Raw genomic sequence first — 15452 nt, forward strand, 5'->3', positions numbered from 1 at the left:
ACAAAGAAATTACTAAGAGGTTACACTGCGTCAGAAAGGTGTAAAAACAGTGTTAAGGGAAAAGACTAATTTTAACTGTACTGACCTTTTTTTGTATGTTAACAATATGTACTGCCAGCACAGAAATTGGATGTTATATAATTTATTACAATGACTGCATTTCCCTGCTTTTTCTAGCTGTACTCTCCAATTGAATGCACTGGAAGTTGCTCTCCATTTGAAGAACTCTGCATGCTGCAAGCATCCGTACACATCAACCAACAAAGGTTTTCATTCAAGTCTTTTATTATAGCTTGAATTTTTTCACTGCATTTAAAAATCTAAAAAAAATAAATATTTGTTTCACAGCTGCAAGTCACATATGCATTAACACCACAAAATCTGGAATTTAACCAGAGAAGGAAAAGTCAAATCCAAAAGTGTCCAGCTAAGCACAATCGTCTCAGGGCAATTATACTAAAAATAAAATCTTAAGAAAAGGGGAGAGGGGTGTTAAAGGTTATTTCAAATGCATTTATCTGGAAAAAAGTGAAAATTCTATTAGAAACCATAAACTACGCTTTCAGCATTTAAAAATAAACGTTTAACCTCTTGACAGCAACAATTGGCTGGTGCATCTTTTTCTTTTAAGCTGTATTCTTGACACATGACTGCAGAGGTTTCAAATGATAAGTTAACCTCTTTTATAATTGTGTCCACTTACTTACAGAATCGGTTCTTAAAAATAAAACAGTGTCTAAAGTCAGCTTGTCCATCCACATATTAAAAATGCCATTGGATGCGGTTTTGTATCGGCACTAAGTGACTGCTTCATGGATTGTACATTGTGAAGATGAATGTCTCTTAAACAATCACCTTCATTATTAAGGTTCTTAAAACAAACCAGAAAAATAGATATCTTCAGAAATCAGAGTAGTCACTTTTTTTGTTAAAAGCCATAAAATAAGCTCATATTCAATTACAAGCAATAGAAACCATACTGCTATTGGAACAGAATTATTTTATCACAAAAAATCTATTATTTACAAAATGAAAAGTTACCAAGTGAATTTATCAGGGAAAAAGTTAAATGTTCTTACTAAGTGATTTGAAAAACTGAAGCAAGTCTCTCATGCACTCACACGCCAAATTGTTTGCATAAGGTGAAATGTTAATTCTTGTTAGTGAAACTTGACTCCCATTCACAATACTCTCGTTTTTATTGTAAGATGGCAAAATCCACATGGCTCTGTACAAGAAGGTACTTATTAAGACAGTTCCTCAGTTTTGGAAATGTTTTTTTGGCTCCCATGAATATCCAGACTACTGAACATTTTTTGCAAATAATCAGTTATATTATCAACTGCATCACTTAATCCACTGAAGTTACCACCACAAAAAAGACACAAAAACTTAATGATCCCACGTTACACAGAACTTTCATTTCTCAAGTTATACTAAACTGAAACCTTCATAGTGGTCTATAGCCTGGATCAACTTAGATTTTAGGGTTTCTTTATCTGTGTATTTTGGAAGATCAAGAAGATTAAAGCAAGTGTGAGCTACCGGCAGATAATCTTCTCCTCCTCCTGTTGGCTGGATGACCAGTTTGAGACACTTCATTCCAAGAATTGGAATCCGATCACTGCCTGTCAGAAACACTGTCGAGAAAAAACCAAAAGCTTGTAACTAGTTGAAGACTAACACTGTCTATGTCACATATGCAGTTCTGATCACTGCTGGCATTTTTTAATCATTCCAGCAATGGTCAGCTTTTCACACTGAAGTTCTCTGGAGTTCGGAAAACAGGAAATAATGACTTATTACAAGTGATACGTAAAGTATTCCATTTCTGCATATGAAACCAAACTGTCCTTAAAAATACTATAAAGCTTTTCATGCAACAGAACTTCTAATTTAAAATCCATTGGCAGTATCTTTATGGAGCATTTCCAAGTATCTTGTAAACAAAGAATTGGTTTCTTCAAAAACTAATTTATCTGAATTGGAAACTAATCTGTGATCTGTTCTAAGCAAAACCTCACTCACAGCCAGCTTTGATCACTTTGTTATCTATACATTTCCACTTATCAGTACCTTGACATATTTACAATCAGTTACAACTCCGAATTTCCATCTCTGTGCAGTGAAAAAACCTGGAAGATGTGAATTCTATGTCAAAGCACAGGAAAAAATATCCTAGTTACCAGATAAATGACGCCAGCAGTTTAGGTTGTTGGTGTTTTGGGGGTTTGGGTTTTCTTTTTTTTTAATGCTGCTCTGAGCTACAGTGATCTGTAACTAGCCATCACCCACAATGACTCAAAACAACCCCCAAAAAAATCAGAGACAAGTTCATAATCAATTTCTTCTACTATGATTTTTTTTCCAAGTAGTTAATCACATCATTACAAACACTTACATCTGCCCTCTTATACCAAGAGCCTGGAATCCCAGTGATCCTGTTCAGTTAGTAACTTCTGTGAAATAATTTCAAATACTTACACAAAAACTGTTTTTTCTTCTCCAAAGACAACTCATGAAAAACCTCCCAGAATATTTTAATTGTAGGATGGTCTGCCCAGTATTCTCCTTTGTATTCTGTATTCTAAAATGAGCAGGAAATGAGGTTATTGCTCGCTCACAGAACAGTAGGATAAGCTGACACTGAGGCAGAATGAATGCAGTCTGTGTAAAGAGACACAGCAAGTGACATACTACTACTACTACTTTCCTCACTCTCTTTTCTTCAGCTGTTCAGTCTGAATTCAATACAGGGACAGATGCCTGTACTGCAAAGCATTTTCAATCCCAACACAGGCCAAGACTCACTGAGCTCTGGCAATCAAGAATATTTACTTTTAATAACTGTGTGCAATGACTTCACTTTCCCATGTCTAGTATGATAGATTGTATACAGCTGCCTCTGGGTTCTGTGAATTTTTCTGCTTCTCTCTTCTAAGTCTGATTTCCTTCAGAAATAGATGGAAAAAGTTAAAGCAGGAAGGTAAATAATATTTTAGGATCTTCATTCACTGATGTTTTAAGACATCAATAAATAAAAGGAATCATGTTAAATAAAACAGAACTCAAGAGGACACCTAGCTGCTTTGGCACCCTGAAATGAAAACTATATGAAAGCAATAGCTAACTATGTTTCTTACCTTCTCCAGCTCTTTCCAGTCATAATTTGTGTTCCCAATCACCATTGCCTGCAACTCACTGGGCTGGAAGAGCTGAAGAACTTTACCTCCACACACTTTGTGGAAGCCTTCATGGAATGCACTGTATAAGGAAGCCACAGATCTATTGAAGATGTAATCCACATATGCATCTACAAAATCTTGCCTGTACAAAGAGAAAGAAACAATCATGTTGAGGAAATAAAGAGGAAACAGCACATGTCATCCTTCTACCAATAAACCAGTGGCCATTTCTGTATAGAACAGCATAGAAAATGAAGCAAAGAGGAGGCCAATATATTGTATTCTCTGCTTTATGTTACAACCACAGTGAAGATAAAATGGCACATGAATCTATTTCCCCACCACACCCCTGAAGGCAAAGTCTCCAGTGTGCAACAGAAAAGCAGGATCATTTAATCTTATTTCTTTCAGGCACTACAAACATCTCCCTTATTTGTGTGCATTGCAGTGGACTGGACTGAACGGCAACAAGCTGAAAGGCCTGGATTCCAGGGAGTGTCCTGAAAACCACTAATCAAACTCACTGTTCTATTTTTTTAAATTAAAAAGATTACCATATTTGCACTAAAAATGCAAATCAACTTCAAATGGACATCTGAGTCTTACACAGTAAAAAGACCAGTGCCAAGGAGCTGGGATTCACAGAAACAGATGGCCTGCTATCTGTGTGCTTTGGTACAAGGAGTTCTTGGATCTTGCTGGAAACATCTTTGGCAGCATTTAGGGGAGATCTAAAACTTCTTGATGTGATACAACATTTATGGTAATTTTTTTGAAATCCATCCCAGTGAAAACTGTTTAATTTCTGCACTGGCAGTGACTTCAGTTCCACATTACAGCTATCCTACCAACACACATTCTCTGTGGAAAGAGAGAATGCATTTCAACACCGCCCCCAGTCTTTGAGTAACATCACCAGTAATTTAAAGAATCATATAAACACATTTGGATGATACGTTTATTAAAGCTGTTGCATTGAAAATGCTGGAGATGACCAAAGTGGTGAACCACACTCCTCCCCTTCAGCACTCAATTAGATCTCCATCTTATCCATGCTGTGTAATTACAGAGGGGAAAGTAACACTAACAGTGCAAGGCTGCTCCAGAGAGAAGTCATAGCTGTAACTAAGTTATATTACACTCTATGTTAATAATTATTAAAATTAATTGAAGCATCATGGCATATTTAGATCTTGAGAAAGAGGAATTCTTCATTGCTGCAAGACAATTGTGGTAACAATGCAGCAGGCACTCCACAGGCACCTTGAAACTTTTCCCATAATTCAACTCCAATTTTACAGTCACTTAGTGACAGAACATCAAACCTATACCAGAAAACTGCAAAGCTATGGTGTTCTACATGTGCATTCAGTTCTCTTTCCATTCAATTCTCCCTTTACCCTGGGAGAAGTAGAAGCACAGAGAATTCATAAAGATTAAAGAATAGACTAGAAAATGGTAGTACTCTGCAAAAAGGGGACAAAAGCACCACCAGGTATATTCTGCCTATCCTCCAGGAGCAGAAAGGGAACAAAGGGTGGGAAAAGCTGCTTTTATAAGTGCAAGTTACAGAATCCTTGACCAAGGAAAAAACCCCACCCATCACCCACTCTTCTGACAATAACACTGGATTAACCCATCTAACATTATCTGCCCTACAAAGGGAAGACTTCACTGAAATAACATTCATGTATGAATGAATAGTTGTAATAATGGCGCTTAGGTCATCAAAGTTCTCAACATTACTCACTGAATTTCAATGGTATGTAGCTTCCTGCAGAGCCACCAATCATTTTTAATCTTATAAAATGCTCTCGATTGGGGTTGGAGGGGACCTCTGAAGATCTAGTCCAACTGCCCTGCCATGGGCAGAGACATCTTCAACCAGACCAGGTTGCCCCAAGCCCTGTCCAACCTGGCCTTGAGCACTCCCAGGGATGGGGCAGCCACAGCTTGTCTGTGTCAATACAAGACAACAGCTATTTTAACAATACACATGAGAAGAGCTTGGGAAAAGAGCCCAAGTAGTTTTGCCTCCAACAGCAGTGTCAGAACTTGGCAAAGGGTATTTCCAACAGCCCAGTAACACTCCCAAGGCAGACAGCAACGCTGAACTACCCTGTAATCCACAGAACTCACCTATTCTGTTTGACTACAGGAATGTCAGCACCTTTAGGAACAAGCTCCTTAATTTCTGTTGTACCAAAATTTTCCACAGTGATCTATTTGAAACAAACAAAAATAGTACAAATCTTATTTACTGCATAAAGTACTTCTTCCCACTTAGTTAACAGCACCATGAAAGGCAGACACAGGAGCTAAAACTCATGGGAATCAGCTGCTGATGCTTTCGTTCAAACACTCCATCAGAGACAATTAAAATAGATGGCGTGAGCTTGGCAAGACATACTTCAAACACTATATACAACTTACAGTAAAATTAAGACAAAATGCTTCTTCTATGTCATCCTCTGGATAGTCCAGTAGCTGTTGCATTCCCCTGCAAAATAAGTTACAAAATACTTGCACCAGGGGAAAGAAAGATTAATTTATTTTCCTGAAGTGTTCTTTAGGCTTTGATAATTCAAGTTTTAGAAGCATCTTTCTACTGTTATTTCATTTATTATCTTATCCAACTTGCACCTTGTGTAGTGCTGGGAAACCCCAAGCAATCATTTCCTTTTGATTACCCCATGTGGTGAAGAGAGAACATTCCTATCTTAAGACTTCAGGTAAGGGATTCCCAAAGCAGAGGCAGTTAGTACTTAAAAACCATTGACTGGCTCTTCCATTAACATCTTTGATTTCTCCTTAAATCGATGAGAACTTTGGCATCTACATCATTGAGGCAGTCAAGCATCCTTTTCTGCTCATTTGAACCTCCTACCTGTTAGTCCTATTCAAATCCCTAGTCAAAAGTAAATACTTAGCATGTATTTGTTCCTGAAATAAGCAAAAATACTTTCTTGATGGACTTAAATAACTCAGAACTGAAACTATGCTTGTACTTAGGCTTATAAAATTAATGGCTAAAACTCAAGGGGTTTGAATTCCAAATACTTTTTCCCCCTAAAATGCTTGTAGGATCATAAAACATTAACACCAAGCAGTGAGAAGCAGGTGTTTAACAACAATGTCAAATGTGCCAGATGACATAATGACTGCAATTTACTTATCCAGTTAGTGTGGAAAAGAAACGTTATGTTCTTAGAGGAAAATGCTGACCTCAAAATTAATTTCTAACAACACACGTTTTTCCTTCTTGCTTACCTGCCAACATCTGGCATCAATTCTTTTAAGTCATCCAGGGATGGTTTCTTATTCAATAGCTTTTTGTACAAAGCCAGAGGAAAATGAAGGTCTACAATAGTAAAATTATATATTGCTAGCCCACAGACAACACCAATCAAATGAAACAAGTCACTGTCTTCAAAGGTCTAAGAACAGAAAACAGACAAGATGGTTTAAAATAAAGAAGTTATTTTAATCTTGCAGAGTCCAGGAAGAAGTGTACAGTGCAGTATAATCTGAGTGGATTTAATTTACATTTTCTTTAAATATGTATGTATCTGTAAGTACCAAGAAAAACAGGATAAAGTCTAACCAGCTGAGACTGAAATCCAAGAGAATAGAATCCTTTCCACTTAAAAAGGCTGAGCTGCAACGTACTCTGTTACAGGGGACACATACTGCATTAAGATTCTGGTTTTGTCAGTGATTTCCTATTGCACTATTCAGTGATTAAATATGTCAATTTTTTAAAAAATTACTTCGGGGAGAAGAGGGAAGACCTCACTATTGACCCCCTCAGAATTAATTACCAAGGCTTAAAATACACCTGTGGAAATGTAAATATTCAGGTGTTTGGAATCCAGCCTCCCCAGTCAGTGTTCTCTGAAGGAGGACTGAAAGATCAGGGATCAAACCTTCCAAGAAAGTACAACTCCATGACCACCCATCACCCACAAATGCAATTGAACACAGGAAGACCTGCCTAACAGGCCAGTCAAGACTTTGCCTCTGGCACCTTGATTTACTGATTCTACCCTTGGAATCAGTTTGTTCTGGCTAGTACTTGTTCCTAAAAAACCTGGCTGGGCTGGGGACAACCAGTAAGGAGTAAACAAGGAATGGGGAAAGCAAAAGGGAAACAGCAAGGAATGAGGAAAGTTTTGCTCTAATAATGACAAAAATAAACTTTTTTGAGAATACTTGCTTCAGCTTCTACTCTTGAAATAAAACGACCACAAACTACTATGTTCATATATTATTAATACAAATACTGTAAGTTAAAATGAAATGACTGAATATAGATCACACCCTACCTTATCAGAGAACCAGATCAGCCTGGACTCCTCATAATACCTGAACATTCCATATTTGGGATCTAGCAACTCCCTCATGATGAGCAAAAAAAATTCTTTGCGAACACCTCCAGCATCAACAGCTTCCTCCCCTACAAATATAACCTGAAACACACAACTCAGTGAGCACTGAACTGCAAACAGGTTGTAAAGCAAGGTTTGTCCAGAAACATTCTCAATTACTGTGGCACTTGTAGGCACTTGTAATACCTTGAGTGGCTTCTTGTAGTCTACATTCTTTGTTTTCCTTAGGACCTCCACAGCGTCCCCTACAATGTTGTCCCTCCGGACCATTAGTATCAGGCATGGATTGACAGATTCAAATACTGGCAGGAAAAGAGAAGACAAGTTCTGCCTGTGGGCCTGATCGACAGCCATCTGGAGAAAAACAAAGTGAGAGTGTCAGTAGGTAGGAAAAATTCCTGTCAATATTAATTGTCCATCAGTCTTGTCTGCAAAAGAGCAGATGGGAATAGCTACTACAAGAACTACTGAATTTGCCCAAGTTTCCTTTGTATTCCTTTTATCTAAGGAATTATTTGATTTCAGAAATATTTTTCCTTTACCCATTGCTCTCACCAGTGCTAATGTTTGGAGAGAATTAGAACCCAGGTTTTGATATTCCAGTCAAAATACCTTGGATAACAAAAGGAAGCAAAAAAATCCTGCATTTCATCTAATGAAGAGTAAGGTGTTTAATATTAATCTGGCATGAAAACAAACATACATTAAAAACTAATTCACAGCAGGTAAAGCAATTTATTTAACGTGTATGATAATTTCTGTATTAAAATTGTTTGTAAAACAAAATGCTTTTGCAAATGTTCTGAGTATGGCAGAGAACTCTTGAGAGTTTGTGTGTTTTAGTACTATTTAATATTGTTAATAGAAACATTTAATGTGAACATTCCTCTGAATCCATCAAATGTTGGTATTGACTGTACATATACATTTTTAAAGGCATATGAAACTACATTTATTATTAATTAGAAGAGCAAGGTTGTATTTTCCTACAGAAGCCCATTACTTGAGTATGACTTACAACATCTGTTTCTTTTCAGACTCAGATCAATGAGCCAGGTAATATTCTAAGTCTGCTCATATGGGAGGTGGGGTTGTGTTTTTTGGGTTTTTTGTCTGTTTGTTTGTTGGGGTTTGGGGTTTTTCTACCAGTACTACGGGCTGTGAACACATAAAAAAGCCATCTCACTACTGAAATGAAAAGAAGTTCATTGGAAATGTATGCAACTACAAAACAGTCGAATTTCAATGTGGTCCCAAACCCACTACCCTCTATCATGTACATACCCCAAGATTAAAACTAGAGCCTCCATTTTTATGGGGGAGAGATTTAACAGAATTTGAAGAAAAAGAAAAAGCAAAATAACCAACCAGCCAAACCAAAAAACCAACAGGAACTCCCAAGATCCCCAGATCAGGGAAAAACCAATAAATTCCTAACATTAAAAACTGAGACTCCTACCTGCATCTGTATGATTGCATCTGTTTGCAAGAGAGTTGTCTTTGCCTGGGCATCAAATACAAATGGGTATGTGCAAATTATAACAGGAATATCTGTTAACTGGAATGAAAAGAACCATGTCACAGCTCAGCTTATTCAAAAGTCACAATTATGGTTAAAAGAACCTTTGCAATAGCACTCATTTAATACATCTATTTTAATGGAAAGAGACTTCAATCTTGACTTATTATCAATGCAGAACCCAAAGCATCTTAGGAACATTAAGTAGATTTTTAATTGTTTAGTACTTCAGCCAAAAACAAACAAAAAAAATCTAACAGAACTCAATCAAGCCAAACCAAACCAAGCCAAGCCAGACACAAACGACACTCTCACTTAACACATTTTAATTTCTGAACTGTTATTGCAGCTAATGGGTATAAAAGTAGCCCTTTTTTTCCAACTGCTGCTCCAAATTTGCAATATAGACAATTACATATTTTTGCATCACAAAGATTTTTTTCAGATTACAGCCATGGCTAACTTAAAGCTTTACACCCAATAGAACACAGCAAACAGTCCTTGACATTCACATTTCTGATTTCCTTACATTCTTCAAAAGAAATCAGACTGCAACCAATCTTACCTCAGTTAATCCATGGTTGACATCCTATGACAGCATTTGCACAAAGGTAGCAACAATTAAGATGAAAAAGCAGCATTAGTGTCTGCATTAATTACTCATCTCTGATGAAGAATTTAAAAAATATTTATTTACTGCTTCCCCCCAGAGAAGGTTTACTGAGAAATAACCATAAACATTCTAATTCATCTCTTAACTACAAGCTTGCCTTTCAACACCCTGTTTATCAGTCTTTAAAAACAGGGCTGTTAAAGTATCATGTTTGCTTGGATGCAAAAAAACTACACACTTTAAATGTTTACTTCCACAAATTCATTAATGACATCTGCTGGTACTGTTGCAAAAAAAAAAAAAAAAAAGAAAAAAAAAAAGGGTGGCTAGAGAGCTAGAGAAAACTTACTAACTTGCTCAATATTCTTTCAAAGCTGAAGTCAAGGAACTGTGGCAAAAACCTATCCAACTCACTAATTCTCTGCACAGTCATTAATTTACTCCCACTTATCACTCTTCTGTTTACAGATCAGGAATTAATTATCTCAGCTGTGGTTGCTAAACTCAAAGTAGAAAATTCCATCAGTTATCTGCCCCTGTAACTCCCTACTACGCTTCCTGACTCATTAGTCAAGACAGCTGCAGCTTTTGCATTGCCTGGACCTGTCTTATACAGCAATTCAGATTACTCTGGATGTTTTCCTTTTGTGGATTATTACATTCCTAACTTTTTTGACATGGCAAGTCTCCAGTGACAGCATTCTAAACCACTTTTCAACTGACAGGTTCAAATATTGAGCAATGTCAGTCCTAAGAATGACACCCTAGAAGAAACACACCTTCTTAACAATTCTTCCTTAGCCACAGTACCTGACATGAGTCTGTTCAGCATTGGTCATCTGTGAAAGGTATTTCTATGAAAAAAAGTGCCCATATTTAGAGAATCTATGGAATTCTTCAAAGGGCTAAAACAAACACAAAACATGGGAGGAAAACACCCCCAAAAACCCAAATAAAATCAACACAACTTACCATTCCCAGTACCTGCTGCTGGAACCAGTTGGCATAGTCATTTCTGATATCTATCAAATCTTGTATCTCATGAATGTAAAATCTGTCATACTGTATAACTTGTCCTCTTTCATTTACCTAAGGAAATGCAATTTATTTTTTTATTAGCTTTCAAAGGGATATTTTCCATGTTTTTCAAGCATTTGATACACCAGCCACAGATACCCGCTACTAAAAAAATTCTAGAAAAACAACAGTGCCTACGAGAAAGCAAAAAACAATGTTAAAGACATGGATACATGGATTATTCAAAATCCCATCAAAGATTCAAGGAAAATACAATTAACTGCACACACAGTATCACATAACAGGGCTGCCACTTTGGAACAGCATATGATCTCACAGGAACAGTGATGATACACATGTTCATGTATACAATGGAATAAATACTTGTTCCTGTATTTGCACAGGTTTAAGAGCTATGATTCAATAACTCTAGTCTTAACTATAGTATGAAAACTATTACACATGTGAGCAGAGGAACAGTTTCCATTTAAAAACACTAAGCTTAAAAAAAGAGAGACATGGAAAAATAACTTTATACACAGGCTTGTCTCTACAGTATCACTTTAATCCAGAAGCATCCACATTTTCCTAATACACACTTCTTTTCCCAAGGGCTGCTAAGCACTGCTGACTGTCAAAGCAGCAAGATAGTTACAGAGATCCTGCCTTTATAACCTTTATAATCCAAGCCTACTTTTCACAAATATCTCTCACATCCCCCTCCAAACCACCAGATATTCAATCTCCAAAATATCCCAGATCTGTCACTCTGCTTTTCCCTGTCACCTTAATCCATACCCTCACAGATGCAAATGACAGGTCACTCTGTGTTCCCAAAAAATAGTTAATTCCATCACCATGTCAGATTGGAATCCAGAATCCCAATGATTCATAGGTCCAGATGGAACAACTACAAATATTTCTGTAGATGCAATTCTGATCTTTAAAACCCATCAGTAACTTAGCTTCTACCAAGTACCCAGCACAGAGATGCTGACAAAGCCAAGCAGCCAAGGAACTTTAGAAAAGACACAAACGTACTCTGTGCAGTATTTCCAGAACTCTGAAGGCTGTGTGTAGGAAATTGGTAAGTATTCTTCTGTCAGCAGGTGGAAGGCCCATCTTGCACAACTTCAAAAGGTGCACTACAACATCCTTGTAGAGTTCCACTATCTTGAGGAACAAGGGAGGTTCAAGTAGAGACCACCAATTTTCTGTCAACACATGGTGAACACAAATTTAGTACTTGCCACTGCAGCACTACGTTATGTTATCCTCTTAACTAAGAAACATGTTTGGCCAGAAAGCACAATCACCAGTTACTAAAGACTCTGAAAAAAAAGTTGTAACACAACAAATGCTCTATTGTTACACATCAAATCTTTAAGTCTCTTGAAGTCTGTTCATCCAGACTAAATGACAGTACCACAAAATAACATTTGAAAAAAATACATGTCTCAAAACCTGAAATCTTAAGAAAACAGTCGTGAGAGCAATAGAAAACAATGGAAAAAGATCTGGAGTTCAAAAAACTATCAGTGTGCTTTTCTTTATAGCAGACAAGCTCTTTACTCTCACCAAAACTACTGAAAAAACACAAGAGACAGGTTACAAGGCAAAACGTAACTCAGGAAGATGCAAGTACCTTCTCAAAAAGAATCCAATTAAAGGTGAAATATTCTGAAAACAATTCTTTAAGCGGAATTTCAGGTGACAGGAATCACAATAAGAAGATGTAAGGAAGTAGAGTTAAAAAAACAGAGCTATTCTCAGCCACATTTTTGAAGACCACATCTTGGCACCAGTGAGAAAAGATCAACTGCCTCAGAAGCTCAGAACAGGTGCTGTAGTCACAACCAAGACAATTTAACATCTGCTTTGCAACACTTCTGTAAATTGCTTAGAGCTTGTTAGCTGTCTGACCACATAATTTTCACTTTAAAGCGCAAAGACACATATCAATTACACTGAACTACACAGTTTAATTCCTCCCAAATGGAATCAGTCCAAAAACTACAATACCAGATGAATTCACAGGGATGGCCTGTTAACTCACCCTGAAGCAACACAGTAAGTGTTTTCTTACACCAAGCAATGTTAAGCCTTAACTTTCTCACTGGGGAATTGTACAAAACTGTAAACACACAGCAGGTGCTGCCGAGACCAAGTCTTCACTGATGGAATTTCTCTACGTTTTCATCTGGAGATCCTTAGTTTTAACAGTAAATATTCAGTTTCTTACCAAGAACTTTCAGAGGAGCTTTTTCTAGGTTCAGAATAGCTGCTCCAAAAGGAATAGCTAACGTTGTGAAATTGTTTTCATCACTCATCAGTGGGCACTCTGGTAGAGTGAGATACAGCCTCAAAGCTTCAACATCTGGTAAGGAGCTGGTCAATTTGGGAATAAGGTTCTTTTCCAAACTAGCTGCCACCTACAGCACATCAGAAAATTCTGTTTATTTTAATGCAATTGAGATTTTAAATAAATGCCTACGTACATGAAAACTAATCTAGAAAACAATAATTAAGAGCTTCAGTGAAGACTACTATACATTTTAAAAATTACAGTAAATATTAAAATAGAATATACTGATGTGTTACCTAATTGTCACAACAAAATACAGTTTCACACATTTGCAGTCCATATATTACTGAGTAAAGAAATCTATTTATAGGGTTGGACCAAGCATAACAGTAGTAGTATTTCTGCAGAGCTGTAACACAAAGATAATCCCAAACTTAAGGAAAATACGCAGCACAAACCTGTTGTGATATGTGAGTATGCTCAGGCTGTATGAGTTTGTGAAAGAGTAGTCTAGCAGCATTCATATCAACCCCTGAGAATCTAGTGCTGGTTTTGTAATGATCATCATTGCTGCAGGAAAAAAAAAACCAAACAGAAAGACTGAATCCTGTATTCTCAGCAACTCAAGATTTCCCCTCGCCCCATGAATTTTAGACCTACTGACCAAGGACTTAAAATACATCAGACTTCTGTGTTTTATATGGCCTTAGAAACAACTGGAAAAAATCTTCTCTAACTGCAAGAAAATAATGCAAAAAGACTAGGATGTAAAACAGCCCATGCAATGAATTCCCCTTGAATTATAAACAACCTGTGGCTGACAAATGTAATGAGCTTTGCTGGCTGACGTGCCAGCAGCAAAGAGAGGCAGGAGCCATTCTGCACTGGGGCAGCTGACAAAACACAGGGCAGGAAAGGAGCAGGAGTTTAAACTGTGGGCATCAGAGCACCAGTGAGACAAGAAAACCCTGGGAAGGTGTCCCAGCTGACACAAGGGACATCAGGAAGGCGGCTACCATTAACGCTGTCCACAGGAACACTTGTTAAAAACCTGCCCACTTACCTCAATGCCAAAAAGCTCCCATTCAGGCACCCAGCTGAGGAGAACGTTCCATCAATTTCACTGAAATTGTTCACATTAAATGTTATATTTGGTTTTCCTTTTACAAATTAGCATTTGCGATAAAAAAGCCTGTATTTAATCCGTAACAAATTACATTGTACAAAGGAAGGGACTCTGACTCAAACGTGACTAAACAATACTAGATAAAACCTTCATTCAAAACTCAATGCTGAAGACAGCTCGAATCACAGCCAGTCTTGCAACTTAATTGCTTTGCATCCTCTTTTATTAAAATAGAAGCAATAATCTTTGAGTTGTTCTCATATTCCTTTACATGTATTGCTAATTTTCAATGTGCAATTAGATACTTAATTTAATCTTGTATAGTCATCTCAACTGAAGCAGAGATGACACAGTCTCAAGGATCTAAACTACTCAACAAGGGCAACAATGAAAGCACAGCAAGAGCTCGGCACGTCACAAAATCAGTAATTAAAAATAGCTCTGCTACGTATGCCCAAAGCCCCATTAACACTCAATTCAGAAGCAGAATTACCAGAGACAACTTCTTTCCCTTACATCACTTACTTAGCTATCTCTACAGGAAGTCTTCCAGATGGGAAACTCAGCAATCTTTGAATAAACATTTCATTCACAGTCCAGATCTGCTTCAAAAGGTCAGGATACCTAAAATCATCTGGTGGCACCATGTTCTAAAAAATTTTAAAGAAAGCGTAAAGAATCAGGCACACAAAATTGATTTCCAGAACAATCAGCCCTCTAGTTGAGCTGTCTTAGCTGACAATTTGCCTACCCCGACTACTGCTGTGAAATACTCTGTGTTCTAACAGTTCTGCATTCACCATGAAAGCAGAGCATACACTAAAACCATCTCCATTAAGTGTTAATTCACACACCTCGCCTATGGCCAACACCTTAAACATTACTTGTCTCTACGATGAACACTAACCAAGCTTTAGATGTGAGCAGCAAGCACCTCCTCTCCAGCCACTAGGAGCCACTTAGCTCACTGCCAAGCTCTGAGCACACAGAAAAGGAGCCATTCAATTTTTTAGACAGATGTTCTTCCACCCCACTTCCATCAAGCTCCTCTGAGAATGAATTATGCTTCTGTGAACATGCCCTGCATCATCAGAGGAGCTGCATTTGGAAGTGCTGCTCATATAAAATGAATTCCACTAAAAGCTGTAATAGTAAAGAAGAGGAGAACCAAGATCATTGTTTTGAGTAGGAGCATTGGTTCAAAAAGAGATGGCAAATAGCACCAAAAATAAGATTAAATCGGTGAAAGAAAACATTCCTCCTGAGGGTGCCATCTGACAACACTGAGCTGACTCAGTA

General features: G+C 37.4%; 1 protein-coding gene across 3 annotated transcripts in view; it reads right to left on the reverse strand.

Annotated features, from left to right (window-relative positions):
* Positions 1-267: 267 nt before the first annotated feature.
* The window catches only part of HERC4 (HECT and RLD domain containing E3 ubiquitin protein ligase 4), a 29689-nt gene continuing 14504 nt past the window's right edge, over positions 268-15452 (reverse strand). For 2 of the 3 annotated variants that reach the window (XM_048311383.1, XM_048311382.1), the window contains exons 11-26: positions 14679-14803; positions 14091-14150; positions 13486-13597; positions 12965-13154; positions 11764-11936; positions 10678-10794; positions 9658-9681; positions 9033-9131; positions 7760-7927; positions 7511-7654; positions 6456-6622; positions 5619-5685; positions 5325-5407; positions 3144-3327; positions 2485-2587; positions 268-1640 (exon numbers count right to left, since the gene is read on the reverse strand). In XM_048311383.1, the coding sequence (XP_048167340.1) occupies positions 1432-1640; positions 2485-2587; positions 3144-3327; positions 5325-5407; positions 5619-5685; positions 6456-6622; positions 7511-7654; positions 7760-7927; positions 9033-9131; positions 9658-9681; positions 10678-10794; positions 11764-11936; positions 12965-13154; positions 13486-13597; positions 14091-14150; positions 14679-14803 (2025 nt within the window). In that variant the 3' untranslated portion in view covers positions 268-1431. The remainder of the gene's footprint in view (positions 1641-2484; positions 2588-3143; positions 3328-5324; positions 5408-5618; positions 5686-6455; positions 6623-7510; positions 7655-7759; positions 7928-9032; positions 9132-9657; positions 9682-10677; positions 10795-11763; positions 11937-12964; positions 13155-13485; positions 13598-14090; positions 14151-14678; positions 14804-15452) is intronic. The other variant, XM_048311384.1, reaches the window with a different exon arrangement.

Source organism: Corvus hawaiiensis, chromosome 8 (assembly GCF_020740725.1).
Source record: "Corvus hawaiiensis isolate bCorHaw1 chromosome 8, bCorHaw1.pri.cur, whole genome shotgun sequence".
NCBI lineage: Eukaryota > Metazoa > Chordata > Aves > Passeriformes > Corvidae > Corvus > Corvus hawaiiensis.